This window comes from Erythrolamprus reginae, chromosome 4 (genome assembly GCF_031021105.1).
Source record: "Erythrolamprus reginae isolate rEryReg1 chromosome 4, rEryReg1.hap1, whole genome shotgun sequence".
Taxonomy (NCBI): Eukaryota; Metazoa; Chordata; class Lepidosauria; order Squamata; family Dipsadidae; genus Erythrolamprus; species Erythrolamprus reginae.
The window spans coordinates 112,153,434-112,177,155 of NC_091953.1; the positions used below are offsets into that span (position 1 = coordinate 112,153,434).

General features: G+C 37.6%; 1 protein-coding gene across 1 annotated transcript in view; it reads left to right on the forward strand.

Moving 5' to 3' along the window:
• The window catches only part of PCCA (propionyl-CoA carboxylase subunit alpha), a 326,677-nt gene that overhangs the window by 198,083 nt on the left and 104,872 nt on the right, over positions 1-23,722 (forward strand). Inside the window, exon 19 of the mRNA XM_070751229.1 lies at positions 18,156-18,258. Within this exon, the coding sequence (XP_070607330.1) occupies positions 18,156-18,258 (103 nt within the window). The remainder of the gene's footprint in view (positions 1-18,155; positions 18,259-23,722) is intronic.

The following is a 23,722-nucleotide window of genomic DNA, read 5'->3' on the forward strand; positions in this document are numbered from 1 at the left end:
CACGTCTCAGACATCAACACCCTTGAAAATGTCCAAAGATATTTCACCAGAAGAGCCCTTCACTCCTCCACTCGAAACAGAATATCTTACGAAAATAGACTAACAATCCTAGGCCTAGAAAGCCTAGAACTACGACGCCTAAAACACGATCTGAGCATTGCCCACAAGATCATAAGCTGCAATGTCTTACCAGTCAATGACTACTTCAGCTTCAACCACAATAACACAAGAGCACGCAACAGATTCAAACTTAATACGAACTGCGCCAAACTTGACTGTAAAAAATATGATTTCAACAATCGAGTTATCGAAGCGTGGAACTCATTGCCGGACTCAATTGTGTCAACCCCTTACCCCCAACACTTCTCCCTTAGACTCTCCACGATTGACCGCTCCAGGTCCCTAAGAGGCCAGTAAGGGGCGTACATAAGTGCACTGGTGTGCCTTTTGTCCCCTGTCCAATTGTCTTTCCTTTTTTTTCACCTATCTTATATATTGTCTTCCTTTCATATATCCTCTCCTCTAAGTTCACCTTCACCTTCTTTTTATATTATCACATGTCTATTTTCTTCCTATGTATTTATGTATGGGACAAATGAATAAATAGATAGATAGATAGATAGATAGACAGACAGACAGACAGACAGACAGACAGACAGACAGACAGACAGACAGACAGACAGATAGTTTGGTGGTATTTTGATTCCTGGTAGGAAAGTGAATGTATGTTCATGCACATATTTGTGAGTCTGGATTTTTTATTCGAAGATGAATCATCCCTTTGATTCTCCTGCTGCAAAAGATGGGTGAGACCAAATGGCATAATTATTGTTAGTATACTCCTCTGTTCCCTATGATGATTCCAAAAGCTCTTGCACAGTTCACTGGTATTATTGTAGTTCTTTGGCTGCAGGATATTTGGCAGCTGTTGCACCCCACTGGCAAATCCTATTCATACTTCTTTTCTATTCACTACTGCTGTTGGAGAATTGATTTCTCCCTCCTCTGCTCTAACCTTTCCCAATTCATTTTGGATTGTTCAGTGTGAAACATTTTAATTTCATATCATAAAGCCATTCAGCTTTCACCCGTTTCCTTTTTGTCTTTTTAACTTGTCACTAGGGTAACAGTTGAGCATGCTTCCTCCAGGCAATCAGCTTTATATTTTGCATGTTTAATGTTGCATTAAGTGCTTGCATTTTTGTTTAACCTTCTTAAATAATCTAAGCTCAATCTCACGAAGAACTAATGTGATGTCTCCTCCAAAACACTCTTAAAATGTCAGAGATGATTGGTAAAAATCTGAAAGAGTTAAATAGAATATAAAGATGATCTTCTCTACATAAGTAATGATCTCCACCAACAGATAGACAGAAAGGTAATGTTAGGCAACAGAATTATTTATATAGCCTTTAATGCACGTTACCTTTCTAGCATTTATCATTGGAAATAAAAATATTTTACACATCACCACATTAAGGAAGAATATTAAAAAGTCTTCCTTTGTATTTATTAAATTTTATGAAAAGTACATTTTTGTGATCCTGGTATGAAATGATTGACTGTTTTTTACTTTTCCCCACATTTGCTCTCATCCTATTTTCCATTTCTTACATGAATTTATAGAACACTCTTTGATACTTCTAAGAGTAATGCAATCTCCATTGTTTTCTTTATTTCTAACTTCAAATATAAACAAGTAAATCTTTTCTTACCTAATAAATAAATAAATATTTATTAATAAACAAATTTAGTATTTATCTTCTATTTAAATGCATAGATAGAAGTAAATGAAATGAAAACACTAGACAGAAAATGATTTTTGGTGATGTTAGACAATACAATTGATACTGTTATTTTCTAAAGTTTTTATCTTTTAGAAAGTAACTTAAAAATAACATCGCTGATATTGTTATATGTGTTTGCTGTAGTTACATCCCAGTGTTATTTTCCCCCCTCTGATCTTTTCAGTTAGCGTCTAAAAACTATTTCTTGGGCTAATTTTATAAGCTTTTATTCTAATTCCTTGTTTAAATTAGAGGGAAAGCTACTTTGTTATCATGTCTGCCAAAAAGTGTTTTGGCAAGATTTGTGACAGAATTTAGCCAAAAAACCTAACATATGTAGCAGTTAATTTACTGGTAGCTTTACCCTGATAACAGAGCTGTTCTTACAGGGAAAGAATTGATTTGCAGTATGATATTCAAGATAGAAGTAGGCTTTTAAATGAAGCTTACGTCCATCACAGTCAACCATATTAATCAAAGAGATAATATGATTGAACTCAAACTATCCCAATCTGTTATCAGATGACTGGGAGCCTCCATAAATTGAAAGTATTATTATTACTTAATTATTACTACAGCTTTAAGCACACAATCTGATGGGAAGGTGTAAATCACACCACTCTGTATATCTGTATTTGTGTACACGGAGGTGCTCTGCATAAATAGACACAAACATAGGTCCACATCTTTATTAAATGTGAGCTCTTCGATCTGTTTTCATTTCACTAGTGATTGCATGCTCATGTGATGCACATGTGGTTTGCACTCATGCTGCTTTTCAGCCTGGTTAGTATTTTGTTAGTAACAAGCGCTTACGTATATTGGAAAAAGATACATTACATATATTGTGCCAAGAAGCACAAGACAAGTGGAGAGATGGACAGCAGTGTGACAAAATGATGAGTGCTAAATATTTGCACTGATTGGAGCCAGCTCTTCCTTGCTGTTGTTCAGTCATCATGTATTTCCAAAGCCATTTCAAAAATCCCTTTTAATGAACATGTAGCTACTGGTATTTAGAAAATTGTTTAAAGAGACAATGTAGATAGCAGCAAATGACCCAGTTCCTCTTCATTAAGATTGTTGGTACAGATAGAAAGTTTCTTTATAATGTCCTTAACATTAATATCTCAGGATAAATCCATTTTTGGCACTTTCTTTTTATCTTTTTTTTATTACCTTTTTTTCAAATTAATCTTTTCCCCCTGTCATCTATGACTTTCTTTTTATACTTCTTGTCCAATCGTGAAAATGAATAGGTTTCAAAGTTACAAAAAAGGTATTAATTTTAAACGCAGTTAAAACCAGCTTTTGAATGGGATTTATTTATATCAGTTTGAATGAATCAAATAATGCCAGTCTCGGGTTGAAAAATCATTTAAAAATGTTTAACTCCTTTCCACCTGAAAAATATAAAGTACACTTACAGATACCAAATTCCAGTGATTCCAGCAATTACCCATTTATGAATCTTTGCTTTCTCTGGATAAAGCAGGAACAACGATTTCCTCTTTTAAAAAAAAATAGTATTAATGTTATCTTATATCCTTCATCAGTATTTGATGTATAGAAGTTTTAATTACCCTTTGTCTTTACCAACTCCCCCCAGAGATTAGAATTGCCCCCACCCTCCTTGCTACTTAAAACCCACCTCTGCCATCAGGCATGGGGGAATTGAGATCCTCTTTCCCCCTAGGCCTTTACAATTCTATGCATGGTATGTATGTATGTATGTTTGGTTTTTATATTAATGGGTTTTTAATCGTTTTTAGTATTAGATTACTATTGTACACTGTTTTATTGTTGCTCTTAGCCGCCCCGAGTCTACGGAGAGGGGCAGCATACAAATCCAATAAATAAATAAATAAATAAATAAATAAATAAATAAATAAATAAATAAATAAATAAATAAATAAATAAATAAATAAATAAATAAATAAATGAATGAATGAATGAATGAATGAATGAATGAATGAATGAATGAATGAATGAATAAATAAATAAATAAATAAATAATCAACAAACAAACAAACAAACAAACAAACAGTACATCATGTCTATGAGGAATGCACGTAATTTGTGTATTGTCATAAAGTACATTACAGAAAACTCTTGGGCATAAATAGGCACAGTGACACAGCTTTATAAATAAAGTCAGAATGTTCCCTAACAAACCTAACTCTTCCTTATTTTGAATTGATAGACTTCAAATTATTCCATTTTTGCTAATGTTTTCATTAAACAACTCCAAGTGAGATAAATTTCTCTTCTGACAGGAATCAAAATCCAGTTCTTAGATACTCAGTTGTAATTCTGGCCCCAAGGACATTTTGAAATAGATTACTTTGGGACGGGTTGCAGTCTAGACAAGAAATAAAGTCAACCCCACAAGTCCTGTGTAAGACCAGATGAAAAACTGATTGAGTGGCAGACTGTTAAACATTCTGTGAAATGGTGGCATGGTGCATTAAGGCGAACGGAGTGGAGACATCTTAGCAACTGAGTCATGGGATATGAAATGATGACCCAAGGGGGCCTGGGTTGTCTAGTCCAGTGATTTTCAACCTTTTTTGAGCTGTGGCATTTTTTAGGGGGGGCGGCTAAAAAAAGTTTGGACAAAAAAATTCTCTCTCTTCCTCCCCTTCACTCTATTTTTTCTCCCTTCCTCTTTCTCTTCCTTCCTTCCTCTCTTTCTCCCTCCCTCCCTCTATGTCTTTCTCTCTCTCTCCTTCCCTCCCTTCTTTCTCTCTCTCTTGCTTTCTTTCTCTTTCTCTCTCTCTCTCTCTTTCTCTCTTTCTTTCTCTTGTTCTCTCTCTTGCTTTCTTTCTCTCTCTCTTGTTCTCTTTCTCTCTCTCTCTTTCTTGCTTTCTTTCTCTCTCTCTTGCTTTCTTTCTCTCTGAGCTTCGCGGCACACCTGACCATGTCTTGCGGCACACTAGTGTGCCACAGCACACTGGTTGAAAAACACTGGTCTAGTCCCATCTTTTATTCTGAATCAAATGGTTGTCAGAGAGTAATACCTCCAGATGTATTGAGGCTTTAGTTTTACCTTTAGAAAAAGTAATGGAATGTATTAATGAACCCAGGGAAAGAGTGGAAGAGTTGATGCCTGGGAAAAAATTAGACAAGAGTGGCATGAAATCAGAGAAACTTAGTAGGATCCACCTTAATGGATACAGAACTTAAAAGTGTAGGTGGGAAATTTGTGCCTTCTGTTAAAGCGGTTTGCAATAAAGTAGAATTGGTTCATCTTGTCGATTTTCCTGTCAGATTGACTGAGATGGCTGACAAATATTTTAGAACTACTTTCTGCATTGTTCAAATATTATACAGTGTTCCCTCGATTTTCGCAGGGGATGCTTTCCAAGACCGACCGCGAAAGTCGAATTTCCGCGAAGTAGAGATGCGGAAGTAAATACACCATTTTTGGCTATAGACAGTATCACAAGCCATCTCTTAACACTTTAAACCCCTAAATTACCATTTCCATTCCCTTAACAACCATTTACTCACCATTATTACTGGTACTCACCATTGAATAAGACACAGTGATCCTGATATTTATAAACATAATTATTTATTAACAATAATTATTTTTTTTGTTATTTATTTACAAAAATTATTAGTTTATTAGTTTGGTGATGACGTATGATGTCATCGGGCAGGAAAAAACGTGGTATAGAAAAAAGTATTTTTTTAATTAATTTTGTTTGAGAAACCGTGGTATAGACTATTCGCGAAGTTTGAACCCGCAAAAATCGAGGGAACACTGTATTGCCCTTTGTCCTCACCTATTGAGAAACCACAAAAGATTGAAAATCTTACAGCAAGCAATGCTTGTCTGTATGTCCGTCCGTCCGTCCGTCTGTCTGTCTGTCCGTCTGTCTGACTGACTGATCTGGCCGAGGGAACAGAAGGGGAACTTATGAAATTTGCAGACATCTCTAAGTTGGCAGGAATTGCCAACATCCCAAATGAAAATCTCAAGACTCAAAAAGATTTTGACAGATTTAAACACTGGGCCCTATTTAACAAAATTAAATTTAGGGTAGATAAAACTAAAGTTTTACTTTTAGGCAATCCCCCCCCCCCCAACTGTATAGATACAGAGTAGGTGAAACCTGGTTTAATGCTAGTAACTGTGAGAGGAAATCTTGTAGTCCTTTTGGACAATTACTTAAATGTGAGCTAACGGTGCAGCAGCAGCAGCCAAAAAAGCAAATTCAGTCCTTTGCTGCATTATTAGAAGGATAGAATTCAAGTCACATGAAGTTCTAGTACCACTTTACAAAGCCTTAGAAGGCCACCCTGGGCTCTGGTCGCCACAATACAAAAAAGATGTTGCGACTCTGAAAAGAGCGCACAGAACAGCAATAAAAAAGATTAGGGGACTAGAGGCCCCTAATCATTTAAAATTTTAGATTTGCCCACAGTATCTTTCTTTCTTCTTTTCTTTTATTAGATTTGTATGCCGCCCCTCTCCGAAGACTCGGGGCGGCTCACAACAATAATAATAACAACAATGTCACAATGGAAAGAAATCTAATATTAAAAAACATCTAAAAAAGCCATCATTTAAAAACCATGCTACACACACATACCATACATAAAATATAAAAGCCTGGGGGAGGTGTCTTAGTTCCCCCATGCCTGGCGATACAGGTGGGTCTTAAGTAATTTTCGAAAGACAAGGAGGGTGGGGGCAGTTCTAATCTCTGGGGGGGAGTTGATTCCAGAGGGCCAGGGCCGCCACAGAGAAGGCTCTTCCCCTGGGCCCGCCAAACGACATTGTTTAATCGATGGGACCTGGAGAAGGCCAACTCTGTGGGACCTTATCGGCCGCTGGGATTCATGCGGTAGAAGGTGGTTCCAGAGGTATTCTTTCCTAGTGATCCCTAGCATTGAATTTGTTTTTTCCTAGCTGTTGAATACCAAGTCAATATCTTTCACTCTATTATTAACCATACCGCCATGATATTTTTCTTGATTAGTTCCTACTTTCTCACAACTCAGACCACATCAATGTATGTCAAATTAGGGTTTACTGCAGAGATGGGATTCATATAATTTCTCAACCACTTTGCCCAACATCTAAAATGTGTGGTTTGTTCTAATTTTTTGTATCATGGCTTCTGAATGTGTGTGTATAAAGAGCTCTTATTTCAAAATGAATCCTCAGTTCCCTTCTTTGGCCTAGAAGATGTCCAAAGTCCCTTTCTGTTGTGGTTCCGTCTGAGGCCCCTCCGGGAACGGCTGACCTTCTGTCGGTTTCCAGCTCAGAGGGAGAGGCTGAGGAACAGGAGGTGCAGACAGACGAGGAGGAGGAATCCCAGGCTGAAGAAGAGGGAGGACAGCCAGAGTCCCACCAGGGGGAGCTCTCCCCAGCAAGCAGCCTGGATTCCTTAGAGGAAAGTGCACAAGCCATAATTGATCTGCGACAACGAAGAGCTACTCAGAGACGGAATCAATTGGCTAAATACTTTCAGCATTAAAGTGGCAACAGCTGGGTTTGGGTGTGGTGCTCTTGGGAAAGGCTAAAAGGCAGACCCACCCTTCCTGGCTTGTGGAGTTTTATCTTTGAGAGTCGTGGGACCTGGCTGTGAACTTTGGCGTCTTGGAATCCTGGTTTGTGCCTTTGACTATTGAAACCTTGGGGGGGTGTGCCAGCAAGAAGCTTGCTGTATTGTCTGGACATCAGGACCCTGCTGTACCGTATTATATCCTGTCTGTTGGGAAGAACAGGTTTTCCTCTGTGCTTATTTTTTCCAGTTATAAAATACTTTTGGCTTTTACCAGAGTGTCTGCTTATTTTTTCCAGTTGGTGTTGAGGTCTGGGGGAACCCAGACAGAACACTTTCCAACTCTATTTTTCTATATTCTGTGTTCTATTCATCAAAGTTAACCATGCTATGCCATAATTAGAGCTCCCAAATATACAACAATGGTCACCACAGTTTCGTATAATATTTGTGTGAGATGCTATAAAACCTTTCAATTCAGATATCAAAGCTAAATCTTTGTTATTGAACTTGTTTCAAACTATTGCTTGATATCTTAATTTGGTAGTTTTTTTTTATACAGAAGATATGTGAGTTTTTGCAGCATTGGCATTGAAAATTAAATCTTATTTTGAAACTTGAATGTTGTAAAGAAACTTGCTGTGTCAACAAAAAACATACGTTCATAGAGTTACATATTTTAAAGAAAATGTATTTAAAAAGCTAAACTTTACAGCACAGCTTCCTTTTCTGTACTCTGTAATGTTCTTTTTGTCTTTGAGCTTGAGAGAATAGGAAAACGAGTCACTTTTCTAAAGAAGGCAAAACGCTAGAAAAATAGAAACAAAAAGTTCTGCTTTTAATCTTTCTGCGGTGTTTTAAACTGTTTTGTGTGAAAACACTGATAACATTTAAACAGGAGAGCATTTTTCCCTTAGTTTGGCAATCAGCTTCTGTTTAAAATTCTTTTCATCTTTATATCAAAAATTCTGTAAAGACACTGTTTAAAGATGTTTCTGGATTTGAACTTTTAAACAAACAACGCTGAAATTGTTTTGTCTTTTCTGCCATAAAGTGAGTGGTATGCGAACTGTTAAAAATGCATTTGCCTTTATTCCTCTTGCCCTTCCCTTTTAAAAGAAAACCACAATTTTTACGCTAGATCTAAAGTTTCATTAAAATTGCTTATGCCCTGTCCCAGGCATTTTAAGTGGGCCATCTGTCTAAACATCTCTCTATTTTTTTTTCTGATCATTTCCTCAACTTATTCATGAGCCATGGGAGGGCTCCTTTGTAGTCTCCATGTAGCTGGTTCAGTCTACCCCCACAGAATACATTGATGTGCTTGCATAACATTTCTTTTCACAGTCCTGGAAATTCTCTGAATTTGATTCAGATGAATGGCCCACTTTCTGAAGTTTCCCCCCCATCCCCCCCCCCCCCATTTCAGTTGTAAAGATTTGTATTTAGAAATTGTTCTCAGTGGCTAAGAAATATAACACATTTATTCTTGATCATTTACAGGCCTCCAACTGTGAAAGTTATGATGAAGGATTTCTTAATTATTATTTGACCATTGGTATTGTTTAAAGTCAATGTATCATTTTTATTTAGCGGCTGAAATAGGTAATTGTGCAGAAGGAAGCAAAAATAGCTTCTTAGTTTAGGTCACGGTCGTGCAAAATTGTTTTTCAATGTTGGGGTTGATTTGATCTTCCCCGTGAATGTAAAAGAGAGATATTAATGTAGTTTTACTTTCTTTGTCAACTAATGCTTCAAAATTTAATGAAGCATATTCTCTCTTAAAATCTTTTAAGTATTATCTAAAGTAGTTTCAAGTGTAGATGGGAATATCCATCATTTTTTCCTGCAAACCGAATAATTCACTTTCATATATGGAGGTAGATTAATGACTATCAAAGCTTAAATAGAATAGAATAGATACCACAATAATGAATGGAGTTTACATTGTGTTGTGGTTAGCTCTGGCCCAGCTCCTGCCCCAGGGAATGTGGAGGTAGTTCAGTTTCCTTGGACGAAGAAGAAGGTGGGAGTGACTTGGAAGAGGGAAGCTTGGCACACAGCCCAGGAAGTCAATCTCCATTATCTTCGATCAATTCAGATGTGGAAGTCTTGGACCCACGCAGGCGCAAAGTTATGTGTAGAAGAGACCAATTTAGGACATATTACAGGAGATAAGAGAGGCCACCTGTGTTTGGGTGGGGCTCCAGTAATTATTGCTGCTGATATAAATAGCAGCCGGTGGGTTTGGCTGTTGTGGAAGATTATCTGATCATTGTTCTTCAGGACTGCCTTGCTGTTTCCGGACTTTGTTTGTTGATTTTTCACAACTTTGAAACCAAAGCAGAGCAAAGTGTGTGTGTGTTTCACTTCGTGGAAGAAGAAGGGCTGTGACGTTTCTTCACAGCTGCAAGCTAAGTACTTAAGGACTGATTAAGGAAATTGTACAGACTACCAGGTTGTTTTGGTACGAGTGCTATTTGCAATACAAAAAGAGTGCTTTGTTTCTTTTGAATTTTGTGATAAAGAACATTGTTTTGAATTTTCAAACTTGTGTGTGTGTCTGAAATTTGTACCCTTGAATTTTCAGGAGGCTCATACCAGAGAGCCTGGCAGAACACATCGTTTTGGATGTTATATAGTTTAGAAATAATGTTGGGTTTTGTATTGCATGATTGTTATTTTATGGTAATGTGGTTTTTTTTAGTATTTACCGTATTTTTTCAGACTATAAGACACACCTTAGTTTTTGGAGAGGAAAATAAGAAAAAAAGTGATTGGGGGGTTAATGTTCCCAGAGGAACATCTAGAATGGACTACAGTAGCCATGAGACAAGTCCAGGAGAAATGTAGCAAGTGGACCTCTTTATCATGTCTTCATTGACATGACAAAGACATTTGTCACTGTTTTCAGAATTGTCCTGTTATAGATTCCACGGGAAGAAAATTGTGAAGTTCATTCAGTTGCTCTGTGATGAAATGAAGGATAGGTTCTTCACAGTTGCGATAAATCACCTACATTTGCCGCTTCTACTGAAGTGAAACAGAGTTATGTACCAGCTTCAGACCTCTTCAGTCTTTTCTTCATTTGCATGTTGTCACGTGCTGTCTGAAAGAGCGAGTGTAAAATCAAGTACCAATTGGACAGCTCTCTCTTTGACCTTCACCACTTGAACCTTCACCACTTGAACACATGAAGTGCTTCCATGCACTTATTCAAGAAACCCTTCTTGCTGATAACTGTATGCTGTGATGTATGGTTGATACAAAACAAATTCTCAGATACTAAGCCTATTGAAACAGAACATTCATTGCTTGCGTTTTCTCTTGCACTCATTCATCTATTACTCAGCAGATTCTGGCAACTTAAGTGGACTCAACTTCCAATACAAGAACTTGGCATTTTTAAATCTGGACAAAAGGGACTTCAATTGAGATGTTTGTTCTTGGCATATTCGGGGTTCTTCCCGTGTAAGTTTCAGAGATTTCTGGTGACGTTTCGATGATGTCCCACATCTCATCTTCAGGCTGGTGCCTTTGTCTGTGTTCACCGTAGCACAAAGACAAAAACACCAGCCTGAAGATGATGAGTGGGACCTCGTCGATACATTGCCAGAAATCTCTGAAACGTACATGGGAAGAAACCTGAATATGCCAAGACCTTCATCTACGAAAACAAATACATACATACATACATACATACATACATACATACATACATACATACATACATACATACATAAACACACACACACACACACACACATATATATGTCACATGTTTTTGCTGAATTTGAAAATTAAGGAAGACTAGGATAGATCTATTTCGGCCTTATTTTGGCCTCATCAGCTAGCCATACCCTCACTGGGACTTGAACCTGCAACCTTTGCCTTGTAAGGCAGATAATTAACCTCTAGGCTACAGTATCCAGTCCTTTCAGCTCTGTACCAGGGAAGGGTTACATTTTGTGTCGAATCACCCTGGTATATTGAAGGAACATCACAGCTCCTTATTTGCCTCTTGGCCCAACCCAGGGCCATTTCCAAGGCAGTTAATTTATTGATAGCTGACAATTCTATCTGTATGTGTCACATGGTTGTTGTTTTTTGCTGAATTTGAAAATTAAGGGAGACTAGGATAGATCTATTTCGGCCTTATTTTGGCCTCATCAGCTAGCCATACCCACTGGGACTTGAACCTGCAACCTTTGCCTTGTAAGGCAGAGAATTATCCTCTAGGCTACAGTATGTGTATATATATATAAATTCATTTTTTATGCTGCCCTTCTCCTTAGACTCAGGGCGGCTTACAACATGTTAGCAATAGTACTTTTGTTGGTTTTTAAATAAGCTGTACATTGCTAAATGTTTAAATATTTATTTCTCTTGCCAGTAGTTTTATTCTTTTTGGAATTTTTCTCGTTCCACTTTTATCTTGATATGTAGGTATCTGATAAAATGAAAATGTGTCTATCTTACTGTTGAGCTATTTTGTTTATTGATGGTTTTTTTGCAGAAGAAAAACTCTCTTATTTTTATCAAACGGGAAGCTCAGGGGTAGGGGAACATAGCTCAATTATATTTCTTCTCCCTTTCCATCGTATTGGCATAATAGTAGAAACCAAAGAACTTACGGTAATTTGCACCTCTGAGAAAAAACTCTAGCTGAAACCAGAACAACAGCTGTCTACTCTTCAAAAAGATCTTTTTTTTTCTAATATTCAAAAGATGAAAAAGTGGGGAAGAGGCACAAACAGCAATGGTAATCACAGCACTCAGGTAATTGTTAAATTATGAACCTCTGAAACTAAATAACAGCCGACATATGAATTTTATAAAACATGTCCCGGAGCAGGGGTGCGTTCCTCCTTGTTTGAACCGTTTCACCTGAACTGGTAGTGACCCACTAGTGATGTCATGATGATGTCACCCAACTGGATCCATTGGAGCCAGTCTGTGGGTGCTGCTACGTTTTAAAAAAATAATTGTTTTGAATTTTTAATTTTTTCCCCCTTTTGCTCATGGGCAGGAGCCAAGTTCCGGCACTATGCATGCAGTCGCCATCATTTTTTTGGCTTACATTTTTTTTTAAAGGGATTTATTTATTTATTTGATTTTTATGCCGCCCTTCTCCTTAGACTCAGGGCAGATCTACAGTCATCTTCAGTGGCCTGCAGTACAGCACTCTACCTGCTGTACAATCCTAGCTCTGTGTTTCATTACTGTGCATGCATGCCGATGTGGCATGCCCGTGCTTGCGCATAAGGGGGCAAACCAGCAGCAAAGTAAGTTGGAACCCACCCCTGTCCCAGATTTGCAGGTTTCGCTAAAAATGTCCTATCATCCAGGGAGCTTCAGGAAGAGAAACATTGGCTAATTCCAGATAAATAAGTGGCATCTACCAAGAATATCTGATCATCTTGATTTGCTGTCTGAACTACATTAGGCTTAAAAAGAACAGCAAATGAAGAGCTGTTCTAGATCTGAAGCTAGCAAATTAGTCAAGAGAAAAGTTTTATATGCAACATAGAGTAATTTGAGTTGTTGAAACTGTCAGAAATAGGTTTATTTCTTGAAGTAATATTACAATGCAAGAAAATGGTCTGTAACCATAGGAAAGGCTGATGTAAGACATAATCAGTATTTTTATTTTATTTATTTATTTTGTCCAATACACAATGAGAGTTTGTGTGTGTGTGTGTGTGTGTGTGTGTGTGTGTGTGTGTGTATATATATATATATATATATATATATATATATATATATATGTAGATTGTTCTGAGTATATATATATTTGTTTTCATAAATTTTCACGGGTATATGTATGTAGATTGTTCTGAGTTCGGGTTTTGCCCTGTGTAATATTTTGCATGTCTATGCGACGTTTCGGTGAAATCACATTCACCATCATCAGGCTGAAGTTGTAAGCTTCGTGTTGTTGTAAAATGGAATGTTTGCAACTGTCATTTCTTCCTAGTATATAGTGTGGGGTGGAGATTTGGTTTGAATGTAGCAAATAGATTGGGTGATTATGTTTTAGTGATCTGATTGGTTGGTGTAATCATAATTATTAGAAGGATTGCCTTAAACAAAAAACACTTCATAAAAATCACCATGTCAATCCTTCTAATAATTATGATTACACCAACCAATCAGATCACTAAAACATAATCACCCAATCTATTTGCTACATTCAAACCAAATCTCCACCCCCACACTATATACTAGGAAGAAATGACAGTTGCAAACATTCCATTTTACAACAACACGAAGCTTGGAACTTCAGCCTGATGATGGTGAATGTGATTTCACCGAAACGTCGCATAGACATGCAAAATATTACACAGGGCAAAACCCGAACTCAGAACAATCTACATATACACACATACACACACACACACAGAGAGAGAGAGAGAGAGAGAGAGAGAGAGTAAAATACATGATGAAGGTTATAGAGGAGTTATTCATAGTAAACTATATCTATGAAAGAATAGAAAAGAAGATATAGGAATAGAACATATCAATGAAAAAATAGAAGAAGAGATATAGGAATAGAAGAAAGGAATAGGAGATATAGGAGAGCAATAGGACAGGGGATGGAAGGCACTCTAGTGCACTTGTACTCGCCCCTTACTGACCTCTTAGGAATCTGGATAGGTCAACCGTAGATAATCTAAGAGTAAAGTGTTGGGGGTTTGGGGAGGACACTATGGAGTCCGGTAATGAGTTCCACGCTTCGACAACTCGGTTGCTGAAGTCATATTTTTTACAGTCAAGTTTGGAGCGGTTAATATTAAGTTTAAATCTGTTGTGTGCTCTTGTGTTGTTGTGGTTGAAGCTGAAGTAGTTGCCGACAGGTAGGACGTTGCAGCATATGATCTTGTGGGCAATATATATGTAATCATGGGTTTGCTAACTGTGCTGCAACCTGATTGGCTGTAACCTATATAAAAGAAATAACACCCTTGCATGGCTGTGGTTAGTGGTTATTGATTTGTGGGTGGTTGCAGTGGTGGATGTTATAGTAGTTGTATGATAGCATTGTGGGTGGTTTGTTATAGTGGTTAAATGTAAAGGTGATAGTTTATTTAGAGAAACATTTTGCTAAGAAGAATAAAATATATTTTTACAAGAAAGCCTGCTGCAGTGAAGACTTTAATTAGGTTTAGTTGTGAACTGTGGTTAGCTGTTGAGGTTATCTTCTGCATGCACAGAATTCTACTATAGAAGCTGCCTCCAACATATCCATATAAAAGCTATACTAGTGAACTGGCTGTGAATATGCGGCCTTTTCTTTCAGCTTGTCCATGGCTCCAGATGGCTGATAATGGCCTTACTGCTGACACTTTCACGAAATAGAAGCTGAACTTTGTGGTTAAGTTGGTAACATGGTTGTTAAGTGAATCTGGAATACCCATTGATTTTGCTTGTCTGAATGAGCCGGGGTGGCGCAGCAGGTAGAGTGCTGTACTGCAGGCCACTGAAGCTGACTGTAGATCTGAAGGTCAGCGGTTCAAATCTCATCACCGGCTCAAGGTTGACTCAGCCTTCCATCCTTCCGAGGTGGGTAAAATGAGGACCCGGATTGTGGGGGCAATAGCCTAGCTCTGTTAAAAAGTGCTATTTCTAACATGTTGTAAGCCGCCCTGAGTCTAAGGAGAAGGGCGGCATAAAAATCGAATGAATGAATGAATGAATGAATGAATGAATGAATGAATGAATGAATAAGATCGCAAAAGCTGATCACATGACCCCATGTGGATGCTGCAATGATTATGTGAAAAATGTTTGTAAGTCACTTTTTTCAGTGCTACTGTGAATTTGAAATGTCACTAAACAAGCTGTTATAAATTGAAGGCTACCTGTATGTGTTTTAAACTGAAGATATAAGGAATTGTACCTCAGATATGTCGTAAATTACTGTGTTGAACAATTAACTTTATATAAAAATTTCAATAAAACTTGATTTATCTAGGGTACTGAATCTTTTAAATCTATGAATTTGCTGTTATAGTTTAAGATTGATTGCTTTATATACAGATTATGGTTTTAATTTACATACTGCAGTGCAGTGTTTTTAACCAGTGTGCCACGAGACATGATCAGGTGTGCCGCGAAGCTCAGAGAGAGAGAGAAAGCAAGAGAGAGAGAAAGAAAGAGAGAAAGAAATCAAGAGAGCGAGAAAGAAAGAGAGAAAGAAAGAAAGAGAAAGAGTGAGCGAGAGAGAAAGAGAAAGAGTGAGCGAGAGAGAAAGAGAATGAGAGAGAGAAAGAAAGCAAGAGAGAGAAAGAGAGAGAAAAAAAGAGAGAAAGAAAGAAAGAGAAAGAGTGAGCAAGAGAGAAAGAGAACAAGAGAGAGAGAAAGAAAGCAAGAGAGAGAGAGAAAGAGGGAGGGAAGAAGAGAGAGAGAAAGACATAGAGGGAGGGAGGGAGGGAGAGAGAAAGAGAGCAAAAAAGAGAGGAAGGAAGGAAGAGAAAGAGGGATGGAGAGAGAGAGAAAGAAAGAGGAAGGAAGGGAGTGAAAGAGGGAGGGAGAGAAAGATAAAGCAAAAGGTTAGGAAGAGAGAGAATTTTTTTGTCCAAACTTTTTTTACCACCACCCCCTCAATGTGCCCCAGGGTTTCGTAAATGTAAAAAATGTGCCGCGGCTCAAAAAAGGTTGAAAATCACTGCTGTAGTGTACATTGAGAATTCAGTTCCATTGTTAATACTTGTTTTGTCATCTAAGTTTCTGGTTGTCAGCAAGTTTCTTGATGATGTAACATATTTTCCTAAATGGGATTAAGTTCACGAGGCGTCTCTTTCTATAGATGTAATTAAGAAAAATAGCCTGGTATAGGATTATTTGTCGTATTTGTAGAGAACTGAAAAGGGATAGGCTTCTGGTGTAATGAAATCACCAAACATATGTTTAGGCATACAATCTCACAGGAGAGGAACTCAAGGAGAAAAGTGGGCCAATTATGATAATGAACAGGTAGCCCAATGAAAAGGATGGGAGAGAGCATAGGGTAACAATGTGAAATTATGATCAGTATGGTAAGCAGCTGGCCTACCCTAAACATTGTCAGATGTCTCGAACATCAGAGTCGAATGCAGTTTAAGGACAGTATGAAAGGACAAAACTCCTTGGTATGATTATAAAGACAGTATACTGATCTAAACTCATTTATATACTTCTTGATCTTTGAAGTGTTTCTTTCCAGAAATATATTCAAATATTACTTCTTTCTCTTAAAATTTGTAATTTGATCTGTTTTCAAAGACTCAAATTTACAGTAAGGACTGTTGTATTATTTATTTATTTATTTTATTTATTTATTTATTTATTGGATTTGTATGCCGCCCCTCTCCGGAGACTCGGGGCGGCTAACAGCAACAATAAAACAGTGTACAATAGTAATCCAATACTAAAACGATTAAAAACCCATTAATATAAAAACCAAACATACATACATACATACCATGCATAGAATTGTAAAGGCCTAGGGGGAAGAGGATCTCAATTCCCCCATGCCTGACAGCAGAGGTGGGTTTTAAGTAGCTTACGAAAGGCAAGGAGGGTGGGGGCAATTCTAATCTTTGGGGGGAGTTGGTTCCAGAGGGCCGGGGCCGCCACAGAGAAGGCTCTTCCCTTGGGTCCCGCCAAGTGACATTGTTTGGTTGACGGGACCCGGAGAAGATCCACTCTGTGGGACCTAACTGGTCACTGGGATTCGTGCAGCAGAAGGCGGTCCCTGAGATAATCTGGTCCGGTGCCATGAAGGGCTTTATAGGTCATAACCAACACTTTGAATTGTGACCGGAAGCTGATTGGCAACCAATGCAGACTGTGGAGTGTTGGTGTAATATGGGCATATTTGGGAAAGCCCATGATTGCTCTTGCAGCTGCATTCTGCACGATCTGAAGTTTCCGAACATTTTTCAAAGGTAGCCCCATGTAGAGAGCGTTACAGTAGTCGAGCCTCGAGGTGATGAGGGCATGAGTGACTGTGACCAGTGACTCCCTGTCCAAGTAGGGTCGCAACTGGTGCACAAGGCGACTGGTTCACCTTATTCAAATATTGCTTCTTTCTCTTAAAATTTGTAATTTGATCTGTTTTCAAAGACTCAAATTTATAGTAAGGACTGTTATAAGTATTGTGTACTGTGTATTTCTCTGTTTTAACACTGAGATCTCATACTGCAGTTTTGTTATTAATAAAAAAATAGTTCAGCTTGTTTATGTTTTAAGATAAAGACGGAGAACAATATTTCTGATATTGCTTATTTACAGAGCAACCCTAAATCTCGAAGGAGAATTAGAATGTAGATACATCTGCCTCCAAGTTACCATTATGTCATGTCAGACTAAAGAATTTAGGTTCTTGTTTTGTTCTAATTTTGTTCTAATAGGGAGATCCATTTTGGTGTCCTTTGGTAGTGATATTTTTTTATATCGAGCCAGATTTGTAGTAATGACTTTCTAAATACTGTATATATATTTGAAAATATGGATGTGTTCTGTATTTTCCATTCCAAATGTAAGCATGCCATCTTAATAAAAAATTGTGTCCTTCTAACATGAGAATTTTTCTGTTTTCAAGTGTGAGCCATTCTTTAATCCACGTTAGGGCGGCCGCATGATAATATAATTTCAAATTCGGTACTCTTATACTTCCCTTTCTTTTACATCTTGTAGTAATTTTTGTTTTATTCTAGGTTTTTTCCTTTGCCAGATATAATTTGTTGTGATATTATTCAATTCTATAAAAATTTTCTTGCCTGGATTGATAGGGATAACCTCTCTTAAACCAGCTTAATTAACTTAACTGAAGCTATTTATAATATGTTGCCTTGTTTTGTTTTAGGATTTCTCTTGTTCAACCAGATTCAGAAAAATGGGAATTATATGTCCAGCTTGGAGACACAACACATTCAGTTGTAGCTTCTCATCAAGGATCCACTTTCTTTGTAAGTATTCTCGTTATTGTAATAAATAACATTTTGTAATTGTGTGGTATATTTGATTAAGGTTCCAAGACGTAGACTAAATAAAACACCCAAATAGTTTTCAGAGAGGGAGGTGGCGCAGTAGATAGAGTGCAGTACAGTAGGCCACTAAAGCTGACTGTAGATCTGTAGGTCAGCGGTTCAAATCTCATCACCGGCTCAAGGTTGACTCAGCCTTCCATCCTTCCGAGGTGGGTAAAGTGAGGACCCGGATTGTGGGGGCAATATGCTGGTTCTGTTAAAAAGTGCTATTGCTAACATGTTGTAAGCCACCCTGAGTCTAAGGAGAAGGGCGGCATTAAAAAATTGAATGGATGGATGGATGGATGGATGGATGGATGGATAGATGGATGGATGGATGGATGGATGGATGAATAAATAAATAAATAAATAAATATTTCTGTTGATCTAACTCTAGGTACAATCTTGTTGTACCTTAAAACCTCTCAAGTGTGTTTTGATTTAATGTTTTGGAGACTAGATTTATTTCATCCAAAGCATCTTATGTAATGTAATCATCAGGAACATATGTCAGAATAAATGTGAATGTTAGGCATGAACAACCAGACACAAATGTACAAGTAGGCCTTGACTTACAACCGTTCATTTAGTGATCATTCAAAGTTACAACATGTTAGCGTTGGAAAAAAGCGACTTATTGTTTTTCACGCTTACAACTGTTCCAGCATCCCCATGATCACATGATCAAAATTCAGATGCTTGACAACTGACACATGATGGTTGCAGTGATCCAGAGTCATATTTGTGACTTTCTGATGGGCAAAGTCAATGAGGAAGCCAGATTCACTAAACAACATTGTTATGAATAACTGCAGTAATTACATTAACGGTAGGAAGAAAGCTTGTAAAATAGGGGCAAAACTCACCTAACAAATGCCTTGCTTAGCAACAGAAATTTTGGGCTCAATTATTGTCCTAAGTCAAGGACTATCTGTATAGAATTCAAACTAACTACTATATCTACTTCCCAGACTCGCAGATTTGCCTGGGAAAGACTAGATGAGGCTCAAAGGCATTTAAGGGGTAGGACAGTCAGACCTTGCCCTTTTGGGTTTACAGTAGTCCCTCGCTATACCGCGCTTCACCTACTGCGGCTTCACTTCATCGCGGGTTTCTGAGGAAGTCGATCGGCAGATTTAAACAGCCTGCCGAACTCGATCGGCAGGGTTTTTTTTTAAAAAAAATCTAAAATTTTAAATACTGTATTTAAATACTGTATCTAAAATAAATACTGTGTGGGAAGGGTTTATAAACACTTAAAACAATGAAAACTTACCAAACAATTACAATATAAATACTTAAATAAGTACTATCAGTCGATAAATTCCCCATCGCGGATTTCACCTATCGCGGCCAGGTCTGGAACGTAACACCAGCGATAGGTGAGGGACTACTGTATACAACAAGTCCATGGTAATTCCCTGTTTGAGCCTGCCTTGCAACTGGGACCTATGCTTTCTTAACAGTACAGGAAATAGCAAAGGGTGTTTCAGAATGCACATGAATTCACATGTAGTAACTCATAATCTTGTGGACCCTCCCCAATCCTTGTCACATCTCGAGCATCTGGGGGCTTGCAACTTCCTTCAATCTTCCCCAATGACATGGTTGTGGGGAGGTAGCAGGTTTTGTTTAGCAACAGTAATTCCAATCCCAGTTGCGGTCTTAAGTCAAGGACTACATGTATAATGTATGCCCTTCCTCAAAATCAGGCCCTTACTTTACAATTATTCCATTCATTGTGGGATCTATGAACTACCCTGATCTTTCAAGAAGTTAATTTGTAGAGAATAATTTGGCTTTGAAATGGTGTCAACATACTTCCTTTTAGAGATTATTTACAGGACAAATACTGCTTTAAATTTGAAGCAAAACTAATAGTAAAAGTTAGAAACATAGGTTTATTGTCTATTGCTATAACATACTTGATTTAAACACATTGAGTACAACAACTAAATGTATATACAGTGTTCCCTCGATTTTTGCGGGGGATGCGTTCAGAGACTGCCTGCGAAAGTCGAATTTCCACGAAGTAGAGATGTGGAAGTAAATACACCATTTTTGGCTATGGACAGTATCACAAGCCTTCCCTTAACACTTTAAACCCTTAAATTACCATTTCCCATTCCCTTAACAACCATTTACTCACCATTATTACTGGTACTCACCATTGAATAAGACACTTAGTGATCCTGATATTTATAAACATAATTATTAATAATATTTTTTGTGTTATTTATTTGCAAAAATTATTAGTATGACATCATTGGGCAGGAAAAACCGTGATATAGAAAAAAACCTGCGAAGTATTTTTTAATTAATATTTTTTGAGAAACCGTGGTATAGGCTATTTGCGAAGTTCGAACCCGCGAAAATCGAGGGAACACTGTACACATAATAAACAATATATAAAAGATTTAGTTCTTAGAATTATACTGTCCTATATTCTACTCCACAGAGACTGTTTGGTCAGGAACAAAAGAATGAATACAAATAGTTGTGGAGTGAGTCCCCTCCTAACTCAGTCGTGCTCCCTCATTATTTGTTTGGTTTATTTTACTCTCTGCTGTGTATATCTCTCAATTGGAAAACATTAAATTTGCTCATTTTGTATTCCTTCCTGATATTAAATATCTTGGGAATAAATCGAAATTTTTAGCTTTGGAAGTATTATTTACGGTATTTATTTATTTATTTATTTATTTATTTAGTTAGTTAGTTAGTTAGTTAGTTAGTTAGTTAGTTAGTTAGTTAGTTAGTTAGTTAGTTAGTTAGTTATTTGATTTGTATGCTGCCCCTCTCCGTAGACTCGGGGCGGCTAACAACAGTGGTAAAAACAACATGCGACAATCCAATACTAAAACAGCTAAAAACCCTTATTTTAAAACCAATCATACATACAAACATACCACACATAAATTGTAGAAGCCTAGGGGGAAAGAATATCTTAGTTCCCCCATGCCTGACGACAGAGGTGGGTTTTAAGAAGCTTACGAAAGGCAAGAAGGGTGGGGGCTATTCTAATCTCTGGGGGGGAGTTGGTTCCAGAGGGCCGGGGCCACCACAGAGAAAGCTCTTCCCCTGGGTCCCGCCAAATGACATTGTTTAGTTGACGGGACCCGGAGAAGGCCCACTCTGTGGGACCTAATTGGTCGCTGGGATTTGTGCGGCAGAAGGCGGTCCGAGAGATAACCTGGTCCGGTGCCATACTTCCAACTGTATACTGTAAATATAAAATATTTTACTTTGAAATTCAGAGTAGTTTTTATTTTGTGACTTTGTCTTTTTACTGTCCCTGCAATCGCACCTGGTATGTCCTGATATGGAATTCAGAGGAACCATTTCTTCAATGAGTTTACTTCCAACAGACTTTATCTTGCTTTGTGGCTGGAAACCAAAATAAGGAACAGTTATATTTGCAGATTTTCTGGGGAAAAGTTTCATCTGCCATCTTCTCACATCAGGAAATATTTCACTGCTTTTATGAAAGTACCAGCGTGGGGAAAAAAACATTTTAAAATTAAAGTTGTTAGTTTTAGCTTGAAATAGTTTTATTGTGATGTTTTGGTTCAGATAATGCATTTTGATTAGTGAGCAAACTTGTATCTTCTCCAGTAACATTTAACATGTTTCTTCCATATAAATATGTATACTATGTTGAAATATTTTCTTTACAAGCACATTTTCACGCTCACTTTTATTTTGAAATCTTACTTCCATTGCTTAATGACCTTGTTGATTAAATACACCTTCTAACCATAATTGGTCCCCCCCACTCATCTTTCTCACATGCTGTCTTTTAAAAAATGGATGTTTCAGAATAAACCTCATCACCTCGAGGTTCGACTACTGTAACGCTCTCTACATGGGGCTACCTTTGAAGAGTGTTCGGAAACTTCAGATCGTGCAGAATGCAGCTGCGAGAGCAATCATGGGGTTTCCCAGATATGCCTAGGTCACATCAACACTAGGCAGTCTGCATTGGTTGCGGATCAGTTTCCAGTCACAATTCAAAGTGTTGGTTATGACCTATAAAGCCTTTCATGGCATCGGACCAGAATACTTCCGGGACTGCCTTCTGCCGCACAAATCCCAGCGACCGATTAGGTCCCACAGAGTTGGCCTTCTCCGGGTCCCGTCGATGAAACAATGTCAGCTGGCGGGACCCAGGGGAAGAGCCTCCTCTGTGGTGGCCCCAACCCTCTGGAATCAACTCCCCCTGGAGATCAGGACTGCCCCCCACTCTCCTTGCCTTTTGTAAACTCCTAAAAACCCAGGCATGGGGAAATTGATTCCCCCTGGCCATTCCATTTTATGTATGGTTTGTTTGGGGTGTATGACTGTTTTTATATTAAGGGTTTTAACTGTTTTTTAATCATTGGATTTGTACTGTGCTTTGCTGTTGTGAGCCGCTTAGAGTCTTCGGAGAGGGGCGGCATACAAATCTAAATAATAATAATAATAATAATAATAATAATAATAATAATAATAATAGAAGTCTGACGGCAGAAAAAGACCTCATGGTCCATCTATTCTGCCCTTATACTATTTTCTGTATTTTATCTTAGGATGGATATATGTTTATCCCAGGCATGTTTAAATTCAGTTACTGTGGATTTATCTACCACGTCTGCTGGAAGTTTGTTCCAAGGATCTACTACTCTTTCAGTAAAATAATATTTTCTCATGTTGCTTTTGATCTTTCCCCCAACTAACTTCAGATTGTGTCCCCTTGTTCTTGTGTTCACTTTCCTATTAAAAACACTTCCCTCCTGGACCTTATTTAACCCTTTAACATATTTAAATGTTTCGATCATGTCCCCCCTTTTCCTTCTGTCCTCCAGACTATACAGATTGAGTTCATTAAGTCTTTCCTGATATGCTTAAGACCTTCCACCATTCTTGTAGCCTGTCTTTGGACCCGTTCAATTTTGTCAATAATAATAATAATAATAATAATAATAATAATAATAATAATAATAATAATAATAATAATAATAATAATAGTCCAGCCTTGTATAGAGCTTCTTTTTCACATTAGAGGAGTAAATAAAATGAGGAGATAAATATTAAAGGTACCACTGTACATATAGCTAATCTTACTAACACAGAGACATTATATATTCAGCATCATTATACTGAATCTATCAGGATACATATGATAAGATTAGAGTTTTAGTTGGGCAAGATCAATATCAGGCCCAAGTCAAAAGACAACACAGTGAAATCAATTGAGTCAGGTCTGTTATTTGCTTCCATCTAATGGACAGAATATTATACAATACATAACATCCATACATCCCCCCCCACACATACATGCATACATACATACATACATACATTCTCCTCAAGTATCCGGAATGATAATTAAAGGGAATTGTTTTTCTTTATTTCATTTATCCTA